At 52.1% G+C, this 12,145-nt stretch overlaps 5 protein-coding genes across 5 annotated transcripts; 2 read left to right on the forward strand and 3 right to left on the reverse strand.

Annotated features, from left to right (window-relative positions):
• Positions 1–797: 797 nt before the first annotated feature.
• Positions 798–1,268, forward strand: ASPACDRAFT_62201 (DUF3602 domain-containing protein; the record flags this gene model as incomplete). Its single annotated transcript, XM_020203768.1, has 1 exon — positions 798–1,268. One exon carries the CDS (start codon positions 798–800, stop codon positions 1,266–1,268), a length of 471 nt encoding a protein of 156 aa, XP_020054277.1.
• Positions 1,269–3,889: 2,621 nt separating this feature from the next.
• Positions 3,890–5,148, reverse strand: ASPACDRAFT_45237 (actin-related protein ArpA; the record flags this gene model as incomplete). Its single annotated transcript, XM_020201576.1, has 3 exons — positions 3,890–3,952; positions 4,010–4,324; positions 4,381–5,148. The coding sequence occupies 3 exons, from the start codon at positions 5,146–5,148 to the stop codon at positions 3,890–3,892; spliced, it is 1,146 nt and encodes a 381-aa protein (XP_020054278.1).
• A 285-nt stretch (positions 5,149–5,433) lies between these two features.
• alg13 (N-acetylglucosaminyldiphosphodolichol N-acetylglucosaminyltransferase catalytic subunit ALG13) lies at positions 5,434–6,747 on the reverse strand. The gene is made up of 3 exons (XM_020198797.1): positions 6,184–6,747; positions 5,985–6,123; positions 5,434–5,926 (listed from the first exon to the last, which is right to left on the reverse strand). The coding sequence occupies exons 1-3, from the start codon at positions 6,512–6,514 to the stop codon at positions 5,788–5,790; spliced, it is 609 nt and encodes a 202-aa protein (XP_020054279.1). The 5' UTR covers positions 6,515–6,747; the 3' UTR covers positions 5,434–5,787.
• A 241-nt stretch (positions 6,748–6,988) lies between these two features.
• ASPACDRAFT_62204 (mitochondrial 37S ribosomal protein mS35) lies at positions 6,989–8,323 on the forward strand (the record flags this gene model as incomplete). The annotated part of the gene is made up of 2 exons (XM_020203769.1): positions 6,989–7,547; positions 7,707–8,323. The coding sequence occupies 2 exons, from the start codon at positions 6,989–6,991 to the stop codon at positions 8,321–8,323; spliced, it is 1,176 nt and encodes a 391-aa protein (XP_020054280.1).
• Positions 8,324–9,520: 1,197 nt separating this feature from the next.
• Positions 9,521–11,231, reverse strand: ASPACDRAFT_14923 (uncharacterized protein; the record flags this gene model as incomplete). Its single annotated transcript, XM_020197143.1, has 3 exons — positions 9,521–10,590; positions 10,642–10,717; positions 10,788–11,231. Coding segments are annotated over 3 exons (1,590 nt in total), but the record flags the coding sequence as incomplete, so codon positions are not given.
• Between the last annotated feature and the right edge of the window lie 914 nt (positions 11,232–12,145).

The raw sequence follows: 12,145 nt of genomic DNA on the forward strand, positions 1-12,145 counted from the left end.
TGGTGGATCCCTTCCCGACCAGTCCTGCCGTTCTGCGCACACGTTCCTCAAGGCTGCTTTTACAGGCGCCGCCTCAGCATCCGACGTTATGCGCGCGGTTCAGCCGGCAAACTCTTTTTTCACTCGTTTTTCTCCAGCAGAAAATTTGCTGGCGCTCCACTTCCCACCGCGTGTGACCCTGGCTGGGCTGGCTTTTGCTGGCTCTTTCTTTTGCGGTGCCTGGAATGGGAAATTCACTTCCCATTATTCCCAGAAATGCTCCAACTGAATTTGCTCGGCTTGTCCCGTGGTGCAATCATGAGTCGTCCTGCCGTCACAAAGGGGGCTGCTCCCATTCTATATAACTCCGTCCCCGCCACAACCTCTGGGTCGAGGCTATAGTGGATAATTAGTACAGTACCAGCATCACGACATCCTTAAAAGAAGGTGTGGATTTCAATCAGGGAAAAGAAAATAAAAAGAAAAAAGAATTTTTTTTCTTTCTCTTTTTCTCCTCTGAATCATATACTTTAACCACAGTTCCTGCTGTGTGTCTTCTTTCACTTCATACTTCACTGTTCAGCCTCTGTGGGATATTTATCCTCACCCTCACCCATTCACTCCTACTACCCCACACTCTCGACTCGATACCAATTCGCATATCAACCGAGTTTCGAGTCCCAATTGCACGCGTCTTGTCTCTCATCGCATTGCATCATCGCTGCATTGAGTCATCGCCAATTAGCGCAATTGCATACATACCTCTTCATACCCGCACACCACCACAACCCACATACAACACCACAACACAAATTACCATGCCGGGATCATATCGAGTCATTGAACCGCATCCATCGGTTCCTCACACCAGCCGTCCCGCTCTGCACACGGCTCGTGGAGGCGCCGGCAACGTTATCAACCTCAAGGGCACCAAGACCACTCCCTCGCAGACGGCCTCTGGACCGGCTTCCTTGACGCGCCTCGACTCGCGGGTGCCCAGCACCTTCAAGTCTGGCCGGGGCGGCGCCGGGAACGTCCACAGTGGCAGCGAGCGCGCCATCTTCAGCTTCGACGAGGAGTTGGAGCGTGAGCTCCGCCGCGCCGCGCCCGTTTACCACGTCGGCCGCGGCGGTGCCGGCAACATGGTCTTCAGCGACGACTCGTCTAGCAGCCTGTCGCGCAAGTTCTCCGCCAGCAGCAACGGCACCAGCAGTAGCTCTGGCTCCGCGCGCGAGCGTGCTCTCCGAGGTCTGAATAAGGGCTGGGACAAGCTCCGGGGCATGGCCTAAGCCAGCCAGCCCGGGACGACAACCCAAGCAACCACCAGCCAAGCCGTCCTTTGCGACTTTCCACTTATTCATTTTCAGCCTTTGCTTGTTCACCAAAGCGCCTGCGAACTTGTCCTTCTGGATCATGACTCACGACTTTACGACTCCCACCACAAAAAAAGTTCTTGATTTTACCGCCTGAATTGGGCTTGGGGGATTCGACCTCCACATGCATTTGTTCTCAACACAACTACGCATCTATTTAATTTCTTTTGAGCCTTCAACCAACAAAGGGTGCTACTCTTTACACTCCATGAATTTGTGGGAACTCTCACCTCAACATTTCAAACCTTCAACCTTCGAATCGCATTCACATCTCTTCAACATGATACCCCAATCGCTATGTTCAAAAGTTGATTCAATACTGGATCAGCATCGCATGGCATCTACTTTTTTTTTCTCTTTTTTTCTTTTGTTTTGTCTGCCATCCAAACTTCAACACAACAATCCTGGATCCTCATCCACAGCAGCGCAGCATAATCGAAGCTAAAGCTCATGTACCTGACCATTCAATCCTTCATCCTTCACATATGAACGAACGAATGAGCAGCACACTATCTCCTGTACCAACCCCCTAGATAGCTACCTCGCCGAGAGCGTGTGGAATGAAAAACAAGAACAGACAAGCAAAACCTTTTCCCTTCTTCCATTGTAGAAATCATTCCTTTCCCTTATTGTAAGCATGATCATAGCCCCCCAGGGTAGTACAGACCCAGCAAACCGATGCCCACATACAAAACACAGTGCGAGGGAGAAACGAAGAGCTTCGTACTCGCAAACAAACCCTATCCTTACGCAGAAGTGGAGACCTCCTCGCGAGTTCACCAACTCGAGTACGAAGTACGTACGTACGAAGAACGGGGAATCCGGGGGCGGGAGGCGGAGATGTCAGCCCAGCCTGAGCGAACCACGCACCACGCACCTCGGGATGGCTCCAAACCTTAACCTTTACCTGAATTACTCATGATGACATGCAAGAAAGGCCTTTCTCTTTCTTTCGCCCTTCCAGTACCCGAGGTTCGAGTGCCTTTTTGGGGGGGTGGTCGGGTCTAGATTCTATTCTAGAAGGTGGTCTAGAGTCTGTGCTGTGCTGTGCTGTGTTCATACTGTGACATATTGGATGGATTGGTGTCATACATACAATGTGGCGTGGTTTCTGGCGGGGCTTGGGAGGTCGTAATTGTGGGCAGTATTTCCGCTCTTGATGAGCTGGGTGGTAGTGGTGGTGGTCTTTGTCATGTCATGTTGGGAGTTGAGGTGGAGAGTTTATACGTGGGTAAGAAGCAACCTGAGGGTACTCTAGTTACTACCTACTCGGGAAGGCAACGAACGCTTCAAGGTTAAATCTATCCGGGTTTGCCTGATTGCCTGATTGCCTGAGGGCACTGTATTTCTTTACTGGGGTTCTAGTCTCGGCGATCACCGAGCTACAGTATACTACTACATCTCTTGTCTTTCGATTTACACTGCAGTAGCAGTAGCAGCGTACCTCCGAGATTTCGTCAGGACACGAAACCAATCAATCCATTTGAGGAAGGTTGTACTGTAACACCTGGCACCTGATATCAGTATTTGGAGTTCATGCAAAAAGAGATTGCACGCACGCAATTGGTTGGGAACATGTAGACCCAACAGCACGGCGACTTATTTCTAGACTAGACTATTCGGCGATTGCCCTGCATTGAGGCGTCAAGATGGTGGAACAGCATAAGAATAGTATGGTATAGTATTGGGTGGGTTTGAGGACCGAGGGGCTGGGCTTGGTGTCACCATGCGCACCCAAGCTACTCCTTCAGATTGGTTGTTGGCAGATGTACAGTACGGTGAATTCTCTTTGCGAGCTCAATTAATGCTCATTATTGGGCTTTGGATCGCAGGTCGCAGACGAGGGAAGGGAAGAGGTGCCATGAAGTGGTCATTCAAGAAATTATGTCAATCGCTCATTCATCTCATCTATGCCATTCAATATTTACACAAAAAGTACAGTCGATGAGAACGGAGGTTGGAGAGACCACTTGACAAGGAGCAGAAGGAGAAGAATGTTGATTGTCATCGCTCGATTTACTCGTGTTAGTCACTCCTCAGCAGCAGTGAGGGTTCATTCTGAAGACCCCAAATTGCGATTGGCTTGGTGAATGATCCGTCCCAGCAAGGCCAGGTGAGGATACTGGCCAAGCCGAAAGGTGTGACAGCTGGGATCGGATGCAACACGTCTCGGTTACGTGTACGCGTGCGCGTGCGCGTGCATAGGGGACATACTTAGAAGTGATAGGTTGTATGGTCGTCGAGAAGAATATGCACGAAACGTATCATCTGGGGTGCTTTGGAAGTGGTGGATGGGTTGTTTGGAGTGTCGAAGGCAGAGAGATTGGAAAGGTGCAGGGGTATCTATGAAATGGCTGCTGTTGGTTATGGTTTTGCCCCGAACTTCTTCAGGGACCTGTCTAAACAACCATCCCCTTCGTGCATACTAGTCATTCGTGCCTCCGGATGCATCCACTGACTTCTGCGCGATGGGATTGTTGTCCGTCGATCATGTCATGTTGTCCTCAGTCGGGACGTCGTCCTGCGATGCATCACGATTAAGCGAATTTCCGGTGAATGATCTCAGGATCTTCATGCCATTCGTCCGCGCTCACCCACATCTGGTGGTCCTCGTTAGCCACAGGTCCAACGAAATCCAAATGCGGGATGCAATTTACCTTGCGGAATGTGCTCAAACCAGCGAGGATCCCTCCGCCAATCCAGGTCGTGTATTTCCGCTCAGCAGGAGCAGAGATCCGGATCTTCATGTCCTCCACAGCCAAGCGCTTGATCTCCCGCATCAACCGATCAGGGAAGTTCTTGCATAATGTCGAGCCTCCAGAGAGGACAATGTTGAGGTACAAGGACTTGCGCAGGTCGAGATCCGTCCGGGTGATCGCATCTTGGACAATCTGATGCACTCCCGGATATTCCAAACCGATGAGTTCCGGGTCGAAGAGGATCTCCGGCGCGCGGTAGCGTTCTTGCCCGATCTATGCGTAGCTATTAGAGAAAAAACATGTCCCGCCCACTCATCACAAACTCGTACCTTGATCTTGTGCCCGTCCGGCAAAGCATAGTCCACCGACTTGGTCTCCAACTTGTGATAGTTGTTCATCCAGTCCTTCTCCTCCCGCTTGGGGTCCAACGACACGTAGCACACCTTCTCCTTGATCATGCGCACCACCTCCTTCTCCGCGCTGGTATGCAGCACATGGCCGTTCTTGCGGAGCAGCAACTGCAGCTGCTCCGTCACATCCCGCCCGGCCACGTCGATCCGCCGGATGCTGTTGGGGATGGCGAAGCCCTCGAACACCGGCACCGCGTGGGACACTCCATCCCCTGAATCGAGCACCACACCCGTCGTCCGGCCAGACGCGTATAGCGACAGGACGGCCTGGATGGAGGTATACAGCGCGGGGACGTTGAAGGTCTCGAACATGATCTGGGCGGCGGCATCGCGGTTCTTGCGCGGGTTGAGCGGTGGCTCCGTCAAGAGCACGGGGTGTTCCTCCGGCAGCGTCTTCAGTTCGTTCTCGTACACATAGTGCCAGATCTTCTCCATGTCATCCCAGTCCGTGACAATGCCGTGCTCCAGCGGATACCGGATCTTGAGCAGGCCGCGCAGTTCCTGGGCGCGGGAGCCGATGAAGACGTCGCCCTCCAGGCCACCGGCCATCACCCGCGGGTGTTTGGGCCGACCGACGAACGAGGGGAAGAAGCACGAGGGGATCTCCTCCCCCGCGAAACCGGCGCGGATGGTTCCGCTGCCATTGTCGATGACTATCGGGGCGTTATGAAGGGTGGCTTCTGCCATTGTGGGGAGGAAGCTGGAAAGGGGAAACGGAGCGCTGGTTGAGGTTCGGAGCGGGTGTTTTGGGTCGTCGATTGTTTATATGCAGTGGAAGGCCCCCGCGGCCGATTTTAATGGCTAGTGAGATAAAAGAATCGGTCGGAATACGTTTGATTTTATGAGATATAGTATTGCAAGGACAAAAATGGTAGAAGAACAATGCGTGGGAGGGAGAAAAGCAAGGAGAAGAAAAGGACAAGAAAGTCGGTGGTGGTTCTTTTTGCGCGTTTCGGGGAAGGGAAAGTAAGTCCAGTCGGTTTAGTTGGATCTGCCCGCGCGGAGAAGCTTGGGCCACTCCACCACCAATCCTCAACTTCAAGTTCTCTTTAGCCACCCCATTCTCCTATCCTTTTTTCATACTAAGTACCTCCGGTTTCAATTTGAGAGGATGAACAAATGATAAACGTGTTCATCATTAGCGGAGCTAAATAACAAGTCCTCAACTATGAATGCTAATGCGCCATTGGTGATTGCAACCTTCCAAAGCCATTCCATTCCTCTTCTATACTAAAGCACCCAAGCCTTGTAACGCCATGGCAATTCGTTCCTCAACAACAGTTCATTTGCGATGAGGAGTAAGAGATAATGGGCTATGAAAAACAATCAATCCAAGAAGCCCAATTCGTCAGACATGACTTGATCTAGGCTCGGCGGAGGGATTTCCTGGGCCTTGGAGACCGGCGGCCACTTGGCCATCTGAACTCGCAGGCGTTCAGCCCGATCGACTGCTGTCGCAACATCCCTGATTGGAGTTCAATTCGAAGTCCACCACACAAGAAAGTAGAGACTGGACAACTTACTGATAGTGACTCGCAATGAGATAGCCCTGTTCTTGAAGGATATCGGCAAGCTCTTGCTGGTGGTTGTCTTTGAGGGTCGGATTCGGTACCACCGCAAGAGGCACGCCCAGTCTCAATGCATCCATAATGCTGCCAGAGCCTAGAGTCATGGTGGTCAGTTCGCGCATTGCGAAGTCTATCAGCGAGGTTGCAACTATACCGGCATGGCTGATAATCAACCCACCAACTCGACCTTCCGAGGGCCGGGCCTTAGCGAGACGCATTTCATTGTCCAGTCCGTCGGGATTGAAGTCGAATCCATCGATCAGCAGACCGTGCTGGCCCTCACTACCCGGGGGAAATTGGCGCAGGAATTCATCGAAGAGGGTGTTGCCGTCTTTGCCGTACTGGACCAGCAGGTTGGTGTAACCGTGTGCGCGCAGCTCACGTAGAAAGGTTTGCTCCAAAACCGATTGAATGAGAAGGTTGAAAGAAGCGGTAGCTCCCACAGTTACGAAGCAGAACTTCAGGGGATGGTCTTGCATTGCCATGGTAGACGTACTCGATATGATGTGTATATGGATAGGATAGGTGGATCGATGCAACGGAAGTGGGAACCAAGAAGTTGATTATCAGCACTGTGACTAGGCACCAGCCAGCTAGACAAAGTCATGCATGCCTGATTTAGGCTTGACGTGAATGGAATCGTCCGACGGTCAGTTAGTTAAGTTAATAGTAGTGACTCATGACATATTTTTGCAAGTGTCAGTTAATTATGTTTGTTACATACTCATAGAAAATGATGAGATGCGGAGCGACTACTTGCTCGCATAGAGTCAAGAATGTCCGGCAGTTTGAATGGCGGTGAAAGGGCCGCCTTCCCCAAAGGGGATAGTGGTTTGCGGGAAAGAAAGAAGTTCCCAATCCAATCCCATCCAATCCCATCTCCATCAAAAAAACATCCAAACCCTCCAATTCTCCGCCTACAAATCCCCCTCCCTCCCTCCATCCTCTCTCCCCTCACAATGGCCTCAGTAGCCAGGTCTCTGGGCCGCTCGGCCTTCTTCCTGGCCCGAAGAGGTCCCATCGCCAACCCCTCCTACCGCTCCTTCTCCGCCACGCCGCTCTCCTGCATGCCCGAAGACCCGGTCATCCCTGAGGTTCGCCCACGGCGCCTGGAGGATTACCCCAACCTCCCGGAGTACTCGCCCGAGAACTTGACTCCGGAGCAGCGGTCCCTGTACGACATGATGTCCCCGGAAGACCGCGCGGCCTTCGATAAGGTGAACAAGAGCATGATCGCCGAATTCAACGACCCGGAAAAACGCAAGGCCCGGATGGCCGAGGTCGACCAGAGAATCGCCGCGATTGACAAGCAAGTACAGCCCTGGCGCTTTACGGATGCAGCATTTACGAAGGGATTCTGGTCGGAGGAAGAGCCCGATGAGTTCGGTCTGGTGGAGGATATGGACGACGAATTCAACGACGACGACATGACGACCATGGCCTATGCCGAACTGGAGGAGCACCGTGAGATCAGAGAATACGCGCGGATCGCCGCCTGGGATATGCCGTCATTGAGCAGTATGACTTGACTCTTCTTCCCTTTTGTCTTTCGTTGACTCCTGGGAGGGAGTGGGGGCCATCCTTCCACTTGAAATATGAACCCCCACCTCCCAGCTTGAGAACGAAGCACCAACAAAAAAAAAGGCGCAGATCTAGCTAACTCTCACTCTCACACAGAACTCGCCAAACCCTTCACCCTGCCTCCCGAAACCCACATCCTCCGCTTCCGCTACACGACCTACATGGGCGAAGAGCACCCGGCCCAGCACAAGGTCGTGGTCGAGCTGGCCTCCAAGGATCTGACCCCCAAGCACCTGACCGAGGCCCAGCGCCAGACCTTCCTCAAGCTGGTCGGCGTGCGCTACAATCCGGACACCGACATCGTGCGCATGTCGTGCGAGAAGTTCCAGCACCGCGCCCAGAACAAGCGCTACCTGGGCGACCTGATCCAGTCCCTGCTCAAGGAGGCCAAGGAAGGCGACAGCTTCGCCGACGTTCCGCTCGACCTCCGCCACCACAAGCCCAAGACCCGCCTCCGCTTCCCCGACGAATGGGCCATCACCCCTGAGCGCCGCCGCGAGCTCGACGCCAGGCGCGCCGCCCAGAAGGCCCGCAAGCAGCTGGAGCAACTCCCCGACACCGTCGTCGATGGGAACCAGATCATCTCCGAGGCCATCAAGTCCCTGCCCGCGCTGACCTCCGCCATGCCCAGGCTCCCGGGCAAGGAGGACCAGAAGGGCGCCAAGGTCGGCGTGAGGGTCGGTGCTAGACCCCCGCAGCGTAGAATGCGCTGAGGAGGAGGAGAAGGTGGCGGTGGTGGTGGACCTGCTCAGGGAATCAATCCCTTCCGGCGCCCTTATGAGATTCCGCTGATTGATGCGCGCATGTGCGCGCGTGCGCGCGTGAGGATGGATGATATCTCCTTTGGGGAATCATTCGCGGGGTCAAGGGACTCTTGTCTGTATATGTGTGTATGATGTGTCTTGTCTTGTCTCGGAGCTCTTTTCTTCTTCTGGTTTCTTTTCTTTTCTCCGGTCCCGTCTTCTTGTCTTAATTTCCCGGAACTCTCTGTAAGCTCAGATCAAAACAGGGTGGCGCAATTTGCTCTTTTCTGCACGGTTGTACTAGATTCATCATATCAATGTATTATACTTCATTCCATCTTCACAGATATGGCTCAGGGTGGCTGGGGCTTGGTGGTGTTTCCGTCGAGCGATAAGGAAGCGAGGACCCTCATGGATTACAAGAGTACTAGAGTACAAGCTGCTTACGGCATCACCAAAGAGCCATCATGTTCGAGATTTACCACGAGAGTGACGAGCGTGGGCAAAGCTCAAGGGCTGTTTCATTGCATCAGGGCATGCCTGTGCTCATATTTTACATGTTCGAAATCCATCGCCTCCGCCCAACTCCCATCCAAATATAGACATGACCTCTGCTATATTACATTTCGCACACGAGACCGTGTCTTCTCCGAACAAGAGAGGGGGTTAGAGGCAACGAAAATGAAAACTGAAAAAGAGGAAACTTGGAAAGCAGAAAGTGAAAAGGAAAAAAGCAACAACAACATAGTATTGACAGCGTACATATGATGGCTGGGAAAGAAGCACTGTGTGTTCAGATACAGAGTTTCGCCTTCAAGGCTAGATTAGTAGTAGTAGTAGGCGAACAGAATCTCCATTTTCTCTCATTCCAACGTCAACGTCAAGTTAAGTAGGGGAGTCCTTCGTTCCTTTTGAGACAGAAAAGGTATATTTATTTCGCAAAGGAGATCCCGTGTAGCACATCATAGTAGTTCGCATCGTAGCACCTGGAAAAGCCGCAAAGTCGCATATTTATGTGTGATGGGGGGAGATCAAACAGCTGGTTTCCGATCAAGTAGAAGAAGGCCTCAGACCATATACATGTGGGCACCTTCCGGTCTCACCTAGTAGAGTCTCTATTTACTTCTCCTCTTCCATGGACAAACCGCCGAAAAATTCATCTTCGGAAGATCCAACAGAGCGTTGGCGATAAATCTTTTGACCAATGGTCCCAGAATTGAGCCTGTGACTCTTGCCTTTGACGCGATTGCAACGCTTGCCAGGGCTGGACTCCGACGAAGCAGTACTGGAGTGTGTAGAAGGGGAGGCATCTCGAGTAGGCGGCTCGGATGCGGCACATCCATGCACGAGACCCGGTTTAGTATGCGTCTGGAGAGACCCGAAAGTCCCAAATGTGACCTTTGAGGCAGGCGATGTGCAATTCGACGGAAGAGTGGCCTGGCTAGAATAACTCGCCCCAGCGACTCGCTCCTCCATTTCAGAGCTTGGATCTTCCGATGGGAATTGTGATCGAGGCTGATACAAACGACGGGACTTATGGTTCTTCTTGGAACGTCCCTGAGGTGCAGCATCTCGTAAGATACTTGAACCCTGGGACGGATTCATACCAAGAGAGGCAGGTAGGAGAGGTGGGATACGACCAAAACTTCCACGCGAATCTCTGCAAGTGCCTTCAAAAGGATCGGCAGCAACGTTCTTGTAAGCAGTACTCTCATGCGGGCGTGGATAGTCACAAGCAGGCGAGTTGTTTCCGTTGGCAGGCCTCAAGGATGAATATTCCTGGAATTCCGGAAGCGGATCAAAAGACAGAAGATCGAGCTTCCTGAGAGCCGTATTCTTGGAACTGGGAGTGTGCTTTTGCTCTACCCTCTGAGTCTTAGAAGCTTTCGCTACGTCCGTAGCCGGCAAAGCGAGTCTCGAGGCACCAGGAAATCCCAATGAAGATGGCTGGATGGAGAGCTGGTTTGCAGCAAATTCCTGTCCAGGCTCCCTTTTTATCTCAGGCGCGTCAAGCACTTCATCCATACCCAAGCGCGGGTGATAGGGAAGCGATCTGCTGTAGGAACCAGCATCGGGTGCAGGGAGTGTATGGTTAAGGGGGGTACGGGGATGTCCATGCCCATTGGGAAGTAGGCTGGGAATATTGAACTTATCGCGGTACCAGCGAGGGATGTCGCGCAGACCAAGCTTCTCTAGCATGGACAAATCGTGAGGCATTTCATGCTTATAGAGACATCCTATGGCGAGTGTTAGATTTATGCTGTCTAAATGTAACATGAGCCCCTCACCTTGTTGCTGATAGTCGCATTCGCCATGACGGATCCAATAAGAGCAGTACTCTTTCTTCGAGTTGTAGTGGGGGCTCTGGAAGAGGGTTAATCAAATTTCGTTACCTTGGAACTTTCTGGTGCATCGCATGTAGAGTAACACGTACCTGTCTAGCAGTACCGTTTCCTGGGGGATTCACATTGCTGCTTGGGACCAGCCAGCCGCTGGATGATGAAGGTGTCGCAAACCAGTTCTGAGATACACCATGTTGCAATAGCGTACTGATCGCAACTCTCTGGCTAAATGGTATATTTTCATCGGAAGCAAGATTCATAAGCGTCGCCTGCACGTCATTGTCGCGGGAGCGATGTCCAGGTGCGGTACCGGGCGACGCGCGAGTTGTGTGTGGGAGAGCGCCCTCGAGGACATAGAATTGCAATCTAGAGCTCACAGTACCCAGACTAGTCATGCCTTGAGTTTCGCTTGGCGAGAGGGTACGGGGAGCACCGCGGATTGAAATATGTGAGGGCAGCTCGTCGACAGCAACCAGGGGGGTGAGGGTGCCATTTGGGCGAGTACAGAAAAACTGAGGGCGAATCGGCGAAGACATGGCTGCTTGGCAGCGCCAACTTGCAAGTCAGTCTTTGGCAGGGATAGACGGATGAGAAGCTGGGTGTCAGGAAGCGATATAACCTATGCTAGAAGATGAAGTATATCGCCATGAGAGATGGGAAAGCAAAGAGTGTAAGGACGAATGGTAGAGAGATAGAAGTAGAGGGATGGAAGTAAAGAGGGGAACACAACCACAGTGAAGAGATTAAGAAAGAGAAGAAGAGAGAAGAGGATCCAAAGAATTAAACAGAAAGGAAGACCGTGTTAAAGATCCGTGAATCACTGCCCGCAAAAAATCAGTTAACATTCACTGAGACAGGCGTTGGCAACAGGGGTTGATAGCACCACACAGAGAACGATACACCATTCACTCCAGGAACAAGAGCAACCTAGGCGTGTGAGCTTGCAGAGATTGGTGTTATATTACCAACAACCCTGCAGTAACAGTCACGCAAAAAAAGAAGCGACAGGAACAGGAGTATAAAAAGCCAGTCTGAGAACACATCTAATGTTCGCCGCCCGTAGAATCAATGCAGATCAAAAGATTCTCAACCGGCCGAATACTGGCAAAAGACCAGAAAACAAGAAAAAGAAATACCAGCGCGAAGATTCCGCAGAGGATAAGAGCAGTCGCAGGGTCCAGATCCAGCCATGACTAAATGCCGTCAGTGTTTGTCCGATGATGCTCGCTAGTACAACCGTCCCGGATGGCTGCAGCCTCCTCGCTGGTCGCATGTCATGGGGGTTTGGTCCGCTTCTGTGAAAAGGGTGCAATTGCTGTTTCTCCGATAAACTCAGCCTCTGGGTGATATATCGTACCGGACTGATTCCCTCCATCCTCATACCTCTTAACTTGAAGCATGCTTTCTCTCTGCATCAATCGAATCCGGGCGAATTCAATGGTCAATGGTC

Source organism: Aspergillus aculeatus (genome assembly GCF_001890905.1).
Source record: "Aspergillus aculeatus ATCC 16872 unplaced genomic scaffold ASPACscaffold_12, whole genome shotgun sequence".
Classification (NCBI taxonomy): domain Eukaryota; kingdom Fungi; phylum Ascomycota; class Eurotiomycetes; order Eurotiales; family Aspergillaceae; genus Aspergillus; species Aspergillus aculeatus.